Source organism: Triticum urartu, chromosome 1A, assembly GCF_056163025.1.
Source record: "Triticum urartu cultivar PI428250 chromosome 1A, HENAU_Tu73, whole genome shotgun sequence".
NCBI classification, from domain to species: domain Eukaryota; kingdom Viridiplantae; phylum Streptophyta; class Magnoliopsida; order Poales; family Poaceae; genus Triticum; species Triticum urartu.
In genome coordinates, this window is record NC_141873.1 from 254,017,518 (window position 1) to 254,031,097 (window position 13,580).

The window sequence follows — 13,580 nt, forward strand, 5'->3', positions numbered from 1 at the left end:
GGCCTAGGCAGCGGCTACCGGAGACGAGGTCAATCCTTGGTCGATGGGCGGTGGCGACGTCATAGGAGGTCAATCCTCGTTCTGTAGCGGGAGATAGGAGGAGCTCAACCATCGAGGTCGGCAGCGGCGTGATTCGAGCACATCCATCGCGGTCGATGGCGGGATAGTGGAGGTCGAACTTCAAGCGGCAGCCGCACAAAGCTTTGCTCCTCGAACCTGCTGTCTCGGCGTGCCGCCGCATCGCGCTTGTCTGTCTGCTGGATGGAGGTCGCCGCGCGACTAATTAATTAAGGTATTCTTTTCATGAGTGGCTAAATTTAGGTATTCAATTCCTAAATGTGGTGTTGTACTAGTACTCTGTGTGTAAATTGACTGGCCATTAATTTTACCATAGCACGTCTGGATAACAACATGAAGCGCCCTCAGTAATTATTAAAACTAGTTAACCCGTTGCGCCAAATGGCGCAGAGACCTGCTGAAGACATGTTGTCGATGAAAATAGTTTCATGCTGCAAGAACCTTCGACTAAAGTCATGTTCGCGATGAAAATAGTTTCCTTTACTAAGGACAGGCCATGTATATAGAGTTGGTTTAGTTGTGGTTAGCTAAATCCATATGCGCCTTGAAAAAAAACATGGTTTAATTTGCAGAGCCTCACGTGTTTGAAGTGTGAACAAGAACTACGAACTATTTTTGTGCGATTCAAATACATTTCTAGAGTTATTATTTCTTAGTACATGTTGTCTAAAGTAACATTTTCCCAGAGAGAGAGAGAAGCATACCCCTCTCTCATTATGATTATTATTAAAAGGTATTAAATTCGAAATAAACAATTTCATTTACTTGAAACACTTGAAGAAAGAGAACTTAGACATACTTTTACGCAATGCTCATTTAACCTATGCAGGACTACGCGGTGCTCATTTAACCTGTGAAGGACAAAAATATTCCACCGTCTCTGAATGATGAACTAAACTAAATAAGAAATATATGAAGTAAATTCATTCAAAGTAGAAAAGGGATCTTACATCAAATAAGGCATTACAACAAACATGGTGTTATCTTAGTAAAATAAGTTACATCATTAGAAGAGAAAAGGGAAGAAAACCAAACATGAGATTGAGATTAATACATCTAGGAGGTCGTAGACCTCACTGTGATCATTTTGTGGCCTGGGGAGAAAGGGTCCATGGTTTTTATATGCCTTGTCCGGCTGCTGAAGTAGATGACATGGAAACGTCGCCTCTACCATCTCGATGGCTTAGACCCAGGGAGCCCTCCCCAGCTTCCATCAATGGATTTTTATAGTTAGGGTTAAAGACTGAGAGACCCTATGCATGTTCAAATATGCGAGTAGCATATCCAATACAAATCAAGAAAAAGAAAAGAGAAGACATCACAAAAACAAAATTTTGACAAATTATCTCTATTGTAAAATTGAGGGAGTAACTCATTATTCGAGAGAACTGGCCATTGACAATTCAGTTACAATTATCAAAGAGAACTATAAATTGCTAACTTAATTACATCATTCTTCACATAAGCTTCTCACTGAGGAAATTTCTTGACTGGAAGGTCACATTTCAAGCCATTGCACTTATAAAACCCAGCCCTGTTGTCATTTGAATTGCAAATTAATCATCAATAATGCACAATAATTTATGACCCACAAACGATTTGGAGCCTAAGGAGGAGAAAATATCAATGCAAATAAATACACACGTAGTAAGATGCATTGCAATAGTCGTATTACTTGAATTTGTAAGCTGACCAGCAAACGCATAGTACACAAAAGAGACAAAGCTTTAACCATAATTGGTGCTTAACCTTCTTGCTCCTGATAATGATTTTGGTCATGAAGGCATCAGAGTAAGGGGAGGAAGAACGGAACGACGCCTGCCGGAAGTTGCCGATGGGTGTTGACGGCCTGGCCAAGCCATCTCCCTCCATGGTAGGTGGCAGTCGGCGGAGAGGTGTAAATATGACGAGATGTGAAAATAAGCTCGAGGAAATTAATATGGACCAGCAAACTGACAAAAGCAGAATATAACATAATTATATTGCAGAGTGTACTAACATAATTATATTTCGGATTAAATTAATAGCACAACAATTTACAGGGTTAGAATGCAGTGCACATATATATCTTAGTGGCGCAAAAACTATTTAGCCAACTTCACTAACAATGTAGAAATTGGCTTCAGTGTACTAACATAATTATATTTCGGATTAAATTAATAGCACAACAATTTACAGGGTTAGAATGCAGTGCACATATATATCTTAGTGGCGCAAAAACTATTTAGCCAACTTCACTAACAATGTAGAAATTGGCTTCAGTGTACTAACATAGTTATTTTGGATATAAGCAATCAACCACGAATTTAACATCAGAGATATCTGACCATTTTAAGTAACGAAAAAAGAGCCCAATAGCAAGATAGCACAACATGGAGCTGCATTGACCAGCCCCTTTTAAAGAAAGGCTTTAGGATCAGAAGATGTGTAGTTGATCAACTTGGAAATATAAAAGCATTTCCTTCATATCAGTACAACACCTCCGACAAATGCAATGTGATAAGAAAGCAATGAACATATACACTGCTCCACACTTAGTTTTGTATGTAAAAAGAAATCCATGCCAGATGATTTTTTTGGATCACAGAAACCCAGCCTGAATACATCTGAATGATATAATCAATTTTTGAAATGTTTGGCAGGCACAAGAAAAACACACGAGTAAAAATAATAATATATGATTGGTATCTGTATTTGATCCACCTGGGTACATGCACATCCTAAAAGCAACAAACAAGCTGCCATGCAACCTGATGTGCAGCTTATCACATGGTACAAAGAACTTCACAAATTATCAGGACATCAATCAAGTATTAAAATGCATGAGCAAGTAGATAAACTTACCCCAGAACTTGTTTCCCAAAGTACTTACAACACGCTGACCACAATATAAAGCCGGTGACCTGTACTGATCTGCAGGACTACATCATTGTAAATTGTTCAAACCAGCACCTAAATTCCACACACTGCCTCACTACATGCAGGTGAAAAGGCATAAACCAGAACGCGACTGAACAAGTGATAACAAGATTGGCATACCTAGTTTGGAACTTGTATGCAGAGCTGGGGAAATGCGAAAGTTGGAGATAGTGTTATTGTGGAAGTCCACATAGACCTGAAAAGAAGTTATCCAACCAATTAGATAAAAGACCTTGTTTTGAGTATACGTGCACTTAAACCTTTCATTAACTATCGTTTTGTTGTTGGTCTGCACCATATGAACCCAAAGTAAGTTTTCCCTTTTACTTTTGCTTTTTCATGCAAATGTGTAACAGAGAGAGGGTCTGAAAAGAGAGATAGTTCAGAGGAAAGAGAGCACGGAAGGGAAGGGAAATTGATGCGTGAGAGAATTAAATGACCAATAGTTCTGTACATTCAGCAAGATATAGATGACAACATTCTATGAAAAGAAATCACATGATCCTATAGAGCGCAATCAAACCATTCCTAACTCAGTTTAGTATAAAAGTACTACACTACTAAAGGAGAGCTAGTTCTCACATAGGAACAAAATAAGATCAATCACGCAGGGTCCGACATTCATATGGATACAGAAATATGTATACAACATCACGACACTTGCAAGGTAACTTAGAGAGACATACACAAACAAAAAAAGGAACACATGATGGATTTTTTTGGGCTACAGAAACAAAACCTGAAGATTTTTCACCACAACTGTACACCCGATAGTACAGTATTCTGCTAGAGCAACACAAGAAAATCCCTTCTTTTACCACCTATATCTAAATAATAACAAGATATTCAAATTTTCAGTACCACGTCCACAGTATGGTTGTCAAATCAAAAAGGATTGTTAAAGACTTCAACTCATTTTTTTTACCAAAACATGCATACAAGGCATAATAGTGATTCAGTATATTTGCTAGAAGATACTGTAATGTAAATTTATAAGAGAATGTAGTATAAACACAACTGAAAATTCTGTAACATAGTTTAGAAGATACCATATTAACAGCGAGTACAATATAAAAAAGAGCCACTGTAAGGCATAATGGTTATTTAGTGCTGGTTTTCAAATAAACGCAAACAATGCTACTACCACCACAAATTAAGGCTCGCAATATAAAACAGAGCAATTGCCCAAGTATTTATTTTGTGAGTGTCGAAGCATGATAAATGTGAGCGGAAATCTTGTCTTATGAATGAGCAGTTCGATTTTCTCACATGATATAGTACCTGATGCACCCGTGATTGGATTACTGCTTGTTGGGGGGAAAGCAAGCACATTGAAGCTTCAGAAATACCACTATAGGGATAACCATATTTTACAGATAAAATTTTCATTGTTAGCCTATCCACAAAGTCGGCAGAAAAATATCAGTGTTGCCTCCAAAATCATACCAGCAACTTTAACATGTTATACATAGAACCTAAAAAAACATCAGGAAATAAGTACCCAAATATAATAACAAACAAATAAACCTACTCAAGAAATCGTTCCCCATGCTACCTATATCCCTTGCTTAAGAAAAAAATAACCTGCCTAAGAAATTGTTTCACACGGCACCTAAAATCTAAATCCAATGGGTTGTGGCCAAACTTATCTGCACCACCAAACCATTTTAAAAGGACAAACAAGCAGTTCCAACGGGCCATTTAGCTCACTGGCAAGTCCAACCTCTACATAACACCTAAGAGATTCAAGACAAAAGCTAGCTCAACGTTCCTCGCGGCTAATAGAAACACCATGAGAGAACTGTTCTGCAACAAAAATGAAAATAGCAACCATAGTGACAGTAGCAGGGTTCAGAAAACTGCTTTGTTTTTCTAGAACCAAACCAACATTGTTTTTAATATCATGCAAAAGCTCTTCTTTTGTGTCTTTTTACACAGATAAAACCTGTCCAAATATATGTTTTTCGGCCTTCAGTGCCATTATTAAGAACACCACGACTACAAAAGCTTCTGCCTTTGCACAACACTTTCCTCCCGACTTCACTAAATCATAGAAGAATATAATTTTTATAATTGACAATAGTAACAGTCTCCAGCTATAGTAGCAGGGTCGAATTCTCTCAACTATATATTGCAAAAAGGGTTGTAATAGTCTCCGGCTTGGCTGGTTTTACCTTGAACAAAATTGCGATTTAGAAAAGCAGCATGGGTTTTCTGAAGAAGCTCTTGTACCCGGTCAACAGTCCCATTGCCTGATCGGAGTGAGGGAGAAATGCAGGTAAGAAGAATGAACAAGCATCCTGAAGTGAGAGTAGTAAATAACCAAGAAATGAACCAATAAAAAAACACAAAGAACAATCACTATCAGACCCATTAATTTGTCCATATACATGATTTAGAGTATAACTTGGAAATGAAAACTATCTAGGCAGATTAGAGATAGAGCTCACCTTGTTTTTCCCTCTTCCTCAAGATCCTTCCTCTTCTCTTCTTCGTTCGATCTGCACACATCCTGTTTAGAAAAACATAAAACAAGATATCCAAATTAGATTAATGAACCAAGGGAAACAACAGGGGAACCTGCATGAGTTTTTCTTCTGCATCAGGTTTCAGAGTTCAGAGGAAGAAATGCAATTGATTATTTTTAAGTGGTGGCTGACATATTGACCTAGCATAGATCAAGCAATCCCATAACCACCTTAGTATCAAGACTAACTTGTGCATTAATCTCAGCACTACTGAAATGCTTTCATCAAGTGAAGCTTGTTGTCCAGCCTGATACATAGTAGAGCCATAGTTTCAGTTAGTAATCTAGCACAACATAGGAGAAACAAATCAAGTCATTCAATGAAAAGAACCTTGAAGCCCTGCTCTTTGGGGCTATGATGCCGAGCGCTCGCAGGAGACATGGATCGCACCACCACAATGCCCTTGACACCTAGGATTTTAGCACCTGGGAATATATAAAGAAGAATCAGAACAAATGTGAATCTATTCTGAACTCAAGGACACCAAAGTGTGACAAAATAAAGGGGAATCACCAATCCTCCTCAAGAAATGGTGGCGATAGGTAGAAGTTATTCCTTTTCATGTACTATGGTGGAAGAGTTGCAGAAAAAATCAGGCTCACATATCTTGGAAGGGTCCGACTGCTCTAGGGACATCAAGCCACAATATCTCCAACCACTCATAACCAAAACAATATGCCCTGTCTTGATTTTCAGACTTCCAGTCACCGGAAACTGTATGTGCCAAAATTAATCTTCAGAGAACATAGGAAATACTAAATAAGCAAAAGGATAATCCCTGGAAATGCAATACATGTTGCAAAATAGTCAAGACCATCTGCAAAAGATATGAAAAAATACACATCTTACGCTTCTGCTTGGACTCCTCGACGGCCTGCTCCTTCTCCCTGTCATTGGCCGCCTCCCCTCCCCTGCAGCCACACCCCAGATCCGGAACATTAAAATGATCAGCAGACCAAGCACCATGATAGCACACACATAAACGATAATACACATGTACCTAGGAAATAGAGCAGCTAACCTTGACGAGGAGAACAGAGATGGAACAGATCATAGAACCTGCAAAACAAACGAGAACGATCTAGTCAGAGCACAACCATGGTACAATACATATAGAAGCAAAAGAACATTGCACAAATAAAGGACCAAAACTGGACATATAGAATCTACGAAGGTGGCAGTTAGATTCTGGCACAAGAGAGGGATTTCATCGCCTCCAGCTTGAGCTTGGCTGCGGGCTGTCTTACATTGCTCCCGACTCAAAGGCAAGGTGAGGAGGCAGGGGAGGGGGGCAAAAGGGATGGGAGAAGGACCTGCGAAAGCGACGACGTCGTCCTTGCCTGCCTTGTAGGAGACGACGCTTCTGGAAACTCATGCGTTGCGCTCACCGACGCTCGCTGTTGCCCAGCCGACGAGTCTCCCCCAACCTCCGACCCCACCCACATCGCCGCTCCTTCAACCCATGCTGCTTCCGCCCACAGCCGCCGTGCCCATCATGGCATGCGGTCCTGCCCCCTCTTCCTCGGCCAGCTCTCATGGCTTCCATGGCGTTGTCGACCTGGGATGTCCGATGCATCATGGTCGTCATCGCGCCGTCCTCCTTGATCTATGGCGGCAGCGAGGATGCCGGATATGAGGTGGAGGACGAGCGGCACAAGAGGGACCGCGTGGGCCGAGGAGGAGGGAGAGAGGGAGAAGAGGAGGCGGCTGCGGCAGGAGGAAGAGTGAGAAGAGAAGGGACGGTGATGGAGGAGGCGACGGAGCCCAGGCATGCTCGGGGTGGAGCACGGGAGGATGGAGGTGGCCGTGGGATTGGGGAAAGGGGTCTAGGGTTCCACAACCCACTGGAAGCACGACGCGCGCGAGGAGAGGATTGGCCAAAATCCTTTTGCACCTGCGTGATGTTTCACCCACTCGATAGATGCCAGAAACGAGCCCACCAGTCATAATCTAGAAAAACTTACCAACACGTGAATATTAGATCTACCAGACGTGAAGATATGACGGCCCAAACTCAGAATGAGGACGATCCCACAGTCGCGAATGCATGACATCGGGGGATCACCGTGAGAGCGAGTTACCTAGCTTCTGTTTTGTTTTAAATAAGACCTTGTGATTTATGCACGCATCTTTGGACAACAGTTAATCCATGTTTTAATGTTGTTGTTTTGTTTTTAGTTACCATTTGTGTGCTGTAGATAGAACGATCTCGATGAATGAAGAATCGAAAAACCGCAGATTTTATCAGTGGCGTGACAGAATTCATGAATTTGGCTGAAAGTACAAAGAGGAGAATTGGTGATGCGGATTACATCCTGTGTCCATGTACTGATTGTGCCAATACAGAGTCACATGAAGTTGCAGATGTCCATATGCACTTAGTCTCTAGGGGATTCATGGATGGATATACACGTTGGACCAGACATGCTGAAGAGGAGGTCATGGATGAAGATACCAAGGGTAGCGAGATGTCAAACCCCGATCAGTGTCACATGGATGTTGAATCTAACATCGGGGCAGAGACGTCAAGCTACCAATGGAACACTGGAAAGCTGAAACGCCCACTGGAAAACCAAGACGTCGATGCAGATGACGACGATCTTGATATGCCAGATTTTGCTGCTATGATTGCAGATTTCGAGTGCCCAGATAAGCATATGATTGGGTATAAGGATCTGCCAACCATTGATGTGGACTCCAAGAAAGAATTGTATTCAGGTTGCAAAAAGAAATATTCCAGGTTGAGTGCCACCCTGGTGCTTCTCAGATTTAAAGTAGCAAACGGTCTATCAAACAAGGGCTTCACAAAGATGTTAGGTCTTTTCAAAGAAATTCTTCCGGAAGATAATGTGCTCCCCAGAAGCACGAATGAAGCGAAGAAAATTGTTTGCACATTGGAACTTGAAGTACAGAAGATACACGCTTGTGTGAATGACTGTATATTGTACCGTGGTGAGTACGAAGATTTTCGTGCATGTCCCACATGCAAGCATGCACGATACAAGCACATGAGAGCAAAGGACAAGTACAAATTGGACGACGAGATCAAGACAGGAGTCCGGTTCAAGGTTGTTTGGTAGTTGCCTTTAATTCCAAGGTTGAGGCGTTTGTTTGCAAACCCTAGAGAGGCAAAGAGGTTGTGGTGGCATCATGATGAGAGAATTGCGGTAAAATTTTCAAACTTTTTGTCGATTAATTCCCACTGAGCCCCATTTGATGGACAAAGATATACGGAACACACTCATTGACCTCTGTTATTTCTTCAACCAACTATGGGAGAAAGTTGTAGACCTGAAGAGTTGGATCCTATGCAAGATGATATTGCAAGAATATTGTCCAACCTAGAGATTTTTTCCCACTGTCATTCTTTGATATCATGGTCCATCTCACTGTGCACCTTGTCGACGAGATAAAGTATTGTGGTCCCGTGTTTCTTCGCATTATGTATCCCTTCAAACGGTTCATGGGAATCCTGAAGCGCTTTTGTCGGAACCGAAACCATCCAGAGGCAAGCATCCTACAAGGTTATACCACAGAGGAGGTGGTTGAGTTTTGCACCGAATACATGAAACAAAGACCTATAGGTTTGCCCCTCTCGTCATGAGGGAAGTCCGAAAGGTAAGCCAGTCCTTGCTGGCAAGCAAATGGCTGCACCCGGAGAATTGACAGAGAAAGCCCATTTGACGGTACTGCTTAACAGCCCAGTTCTCATCGCTTATGCCGAAAAACACTTGGCGGAGATACGCCAAAGATTCTTACCAATGGTGCCTTCATCAGAGGTGGAGATGAAGGAGCACACTAAGAACTACGCCGAATAGCTGAAGAATCGTTTGGCATAAGGATCCATCGATGACATTGCTACATGGTTGGCACAAAAGCCATCACCTACGATGTTGACGTACCAAGCATATGACATAAATGGATACACGTTCTACACTGAGGAACATGTTAAGAAGACCTCATATCAGAACAGCTCTGTTCGAATAGAATGCATGACTGTAAATGGAGCTGATAAAAGGGTATACTATGGATCCATCAAAGAGATTTGGGAGCTTGACTATGTGAAAGTTAAGGTGGCATTATTCAGGTGCGCATGGATCTCTCTTGGTCAGGTAAGGATTGATGAGTACAGGAAGACCTGTGTTAACAGGACAACGATGGCATATCACACGGACCCATTCATTCTTGCCAGCGATGCTACCCAGATTTTCTTTGTGGAAGACCCCTTGCATAAGAACGACCATTTAGCGATGCATGGGAAGAGAAGGGTACTGGGTGTCAACGATGTTGCCGATCAGGACGAGTACGATGAATTTGATGAGTTGCCAGCCAAGGGATCACGCACCAATGCAACAGAGAAGAAGTTTAAAATCATCAAAAAACCCAAGTTCATTCAGGGTCAACTTAACGATCCCAGTTCCCCCATGTACATGAGAATTAAGCTGTAAGACTAGTCTTTATGCCTACCCTGCAACTTAAATTGTTCAATTTAGAACTGTCGCGTGTACTAAATTTGTGAGTTATGCCTGGTTTTCTGTTGTTGTAAGAACCGTTAATATGTTGACCTTGATATGCTGTGAGCTTAGGCATTGAATATGAACTGTTTTTTGTTGTTATTATTATTATTATATCATAGAGGTGGCACACTCAATCGATCTCACTACAGTATGTGTGAACAAAAATATGCAATCTGGTTTGCGAATAGCACACGGTTTGTTGATGAAAGCCGTGTGTCGACCAAACCCCGCCACCACCCCACCCACGATCTAAGTCGTGCTTTCTGATTGGTCAGAACCCAAACCCCACGGATCGTACGTCTGCACCATTGGATGCTCCCAGATCGAACGGCGATCCTCATCCCTTTCGATAGCACATGCAGTTCCGGTTGTAATTTTATTTTTATGTACAAAATGCTCGTTAATATCAAAAAATGTCTTAAATATAGCTAACGATACCTGAAATGCGCCAGAAGATCAAACCCGTGGTATAATGGTGATTGCCTACAATGGAAATTTTTATGAGGCCAAATGATGAAGTCACCGGCCACAGGAGTTTGAATTGACACGTCTCCTTTTGGAAAACCATGATCCTTCATGTGAGATGCTCCGGTTTGGAAGGAGCGGTCATCAAAACTTGTGCCAAACTTTGCCAATTTTTTCCACGGGGTCGTGAGAGCACGCCACAGGCACACATCGATTTTGATGATGTCCGAACTCCATCTGAATTTTCTGTAATTAAAATACCAACTAGGCCTACGCCAGTGGCCGCACCTTGCGGCCGAAATGTTTGAAACTTCTTCCCGCTTCTCAAAGAAGCGGATGAAAACTCACAAAGTGACGCACAAATGATATGTACACCTTTGCTAGGCTGATAGTAAGGGGGTATCATAGCTAGTATCATGCATGCCAACTAGGCAATTTGATGAGTTGTCATAGAAGTAATTAAATGAAGAAAGAGAGGGTTAAGTATCATATCTTGAAACCGTATCATAATAAATGTTATGCTACTATGTGTCATGCATGACAATATAAGTAAAGTACTACATATGATACTAGCTACTCTATGATACTATGCATTATTAGAGAAAGTAAGTACATAATAGAGTGACATAAGACTAGCCACGATGGGTAGTAACATACACTACACCACGCACCCGAATTCCCTACCGGCGTGTGTTGGGAAAGGTCATTTATACTGACATGCAGTCGGTCGGGAAAACTTGCATCGGGCAGTTGGTCGGGAATTCATACTTCTGACGTCCAACGGTCAGTCGGGAATGCTTGTATATTTCCCGTCTGCTGATCGGTCGGGAGTAGGAGGACTTCCATCGAACTATCGGTCTGCAATTTTTCCCGACCAACTGTTGGTGGCTAATTGGGTCGATCAGTCGCTCACGCGGGATCGTAAAAATTGTTGGCGCCGAAATGAGCCCAGCCCACGAAAAAAAGCCACCTCCCCTTTTCCCCTTCTTCCCCCAAATCCCTCAGATCTGGAATCCAGTTTCTACATCCGATGTCGCCGCCCATGCTCGGGATCTCTCTCCGCCGCACGCACTGCTCCCCGCAGCCGGCCAGGTGCTCTCCAGTCGACGAGACCGCCGCAGTCTCTCTCCCCCCACCGGCCTGTCCACCGCGGGCCCAACTCCACACAGCTGCCGGTGGAACCCTACTCCATACTGTCGCCGCCTCCACTGGCAGGAGCTTTCTCCGCTGCCCCCTCCGTCTGCAGGTATTCTCCCCTCCTGTCTGTTCGCCCTTCCCTTCACCGCCGCTCACCGCACTGCCCTGCACGCACAGATGGTCTTGTCGTTGCCGTCCAAACCCTACCGGCGGTTGCCCTTTTTGTCCGTGCCCAAGCTTATCTATCTCCTGGAGGTGCCGTCGGCAAGAAGGTAATGCTCCAAGATGCCTCTTCCAAGATGCCGGTGGGTCTTTAGCACCTCTGGTGTTTTTTCTCTTCTCAAGAATTGTTTTTTCCTTTCACATGTGCATGCTTATGTTATTTGCGGATGTTCAAAGCTAATTTACACATACTATGTGCTTTGAGAAGAGAACTGCGTAATTGTTATGCATGAGCACACCTTCTGCATAGTGGTCAATTTGGTTGACCTTGATTGTCAAAAGAAATTTGCTTAGTGGATTGTCATAAGTAACTTGCGTAGTGCTGAAACTTGGAACATAGAACTTAGCTATAAATCTTAACTATGATGGTACTTTGGGGGAAATTGCACATTGTTACTGATTTTAGTGACTTATTTATTGCTCTGAACCTTGGTTTGTCACCATAGTTTAGACTCTTGAGTGTTGTTCTGGCTTTCAAAAGTGGGATCCTAGAGAGACTAGTCTGTGCAATATATGAAAATGCTAATGATGTCCTGTGAGAAGTTGAGATCATGTACAAGAACAATAATTATGTGTGTAGCAATGATACATTCTGAGGCAAAGCAAGACTTGAGATTCTGGTTCAGTTTCACCTCTTGCCTCTGCACATAAATTAAGATACAAATTGAGCACGGAACCTTTAGTTCCTAGTTGTCATCATAAAAGTACTGAACCTGACATCTACAGAAATATATTCCTTGCATAATCTCTTGCTTTTTCTTGATGAGCACTAACCAGGAATACCACTGATCAGCGGGATTCGAACGATGTGTGGATTTCCAAAAAGGTATTTTTCTTATAGTGATATATACCGTTTGATATTGATTTCATGAATTCCTGCTAACTTTGTTGTTTTCTATGAAGTTTAGTTCGTGCAACACCTATTTCGTTTCCTGTGATACACATGTGAGGCATAGAAAGGGTTTGATTTTGACTTTTGTTTCAGTTTCAGAGTCGTTTTGTTCAGATTTTGAATTTTCTAGTTTTTTTGTGGATAGTGTGTGAGGCATTTAAATTCACTATTAATTATGTGTGCAGCTAGAAGACAAAGGTTGGATGGATGCACCTAGGTACAACACTCTGTATTTTAAAATCTTAGATGTTAATACTTGCTGAAATCTTTCCTGACCGACCGTGCAAACTTTTATCTTCATTTTACTTGAATGGTTGTGCAGACTTTTATCTTCGTTTAAGAAAAGCTATAGTTAAGTAAAGCATTTGCTTTTATATAGTTTATGAGATGAAAGGGGAAGGGACTGTTAGTTAAGAACAATTGTATATTAAACGACAGTTAAACATTTGGATTTAAGCAATAGATCAACAGAGCATTTTTTCTGCAGTTTAATAACGCTATAAGATAAAGATTCTTCTAAATGGTTGAAATTAAATTTTACTTGAATGATGTGCTAAAATCAACCTCTATACACCCAGGCACCATTTTTCTACAGAATATATATGATGCTTGCTCTGTGAATGACTATCTTCTTGCACGCATGTCTCCGAATAAAATGCAATGGGTTAGAAACACATGCAGCACTTCGTAAATGGTTCCTTATTCCTGATCTTTTTATTGTGCACAGAGATTACAAATTTTTGGTGCACCACTATTAGAGGTCTGACCTACAGAAGTCTCCACGGTAAATAAAGTGTGCCGCCTACCTCGCAGCCTGCTCCT

General features: G+C 41.9%; 1 protein-coding gene across 41 annotated transcripts; it reads right to left on the reverse strand.

Moving 5' to 3' along the window:
- Window positions 1-1,401: 1,401 nt before the first annotated feature.
- LOC125555918 (uncharacterized) lies at window positions 1,402-7,435 on the reverse strand. Of its 41 annotated transcripts, none has more exons than XM_048718861.2 (12): window positions 6,839-7,435; window positions 6,547-6,584; window positions 6,375-6,436; window positions 6,128-6,239; window positions 5,856-5,950; window positions 5,666-5,772; window positions 5,448-5,509; window positions 5,172-5,249; window positions 3,737-3,824; window positions 3,118-3,193; window positions 1,828-2,991; window positions 1,402-1,612 (listed from the first exon to the last, which is right to left on the reverse strand). In XM_048718861.2, exons 1-9 carry the CDS (start codon window positions 6,898-6,900, stop codon window positions 3,784-3,786), a joined length of 657 nt encoding a protein of 218 aa, XP_048574818.1. In that variant the 5' UTR covers window positions 6,901-7,435; the 3' UTR covers window positions 1,402-1,612; window positions 1,828-2,991; window positions 3,118-3,193; window positions 3,737-3,783. The 41 variants fall into 41 exon arrangements, with proteins under 41 accessions (XP_048574818.1, XP_048574812.1, XP_048574792.1 ...); XM_048718855.2 differs by having other exon boundaries at window positions 1,828-2,999; XM_048718835.2 differs by lacking the exon at window positions 3,737-3,824 and adding an exon at window positions 4,279-4,348.
- Between the last annotated feature and the right edge of the window lie 6,145 nt (window positions 7,436-13,580).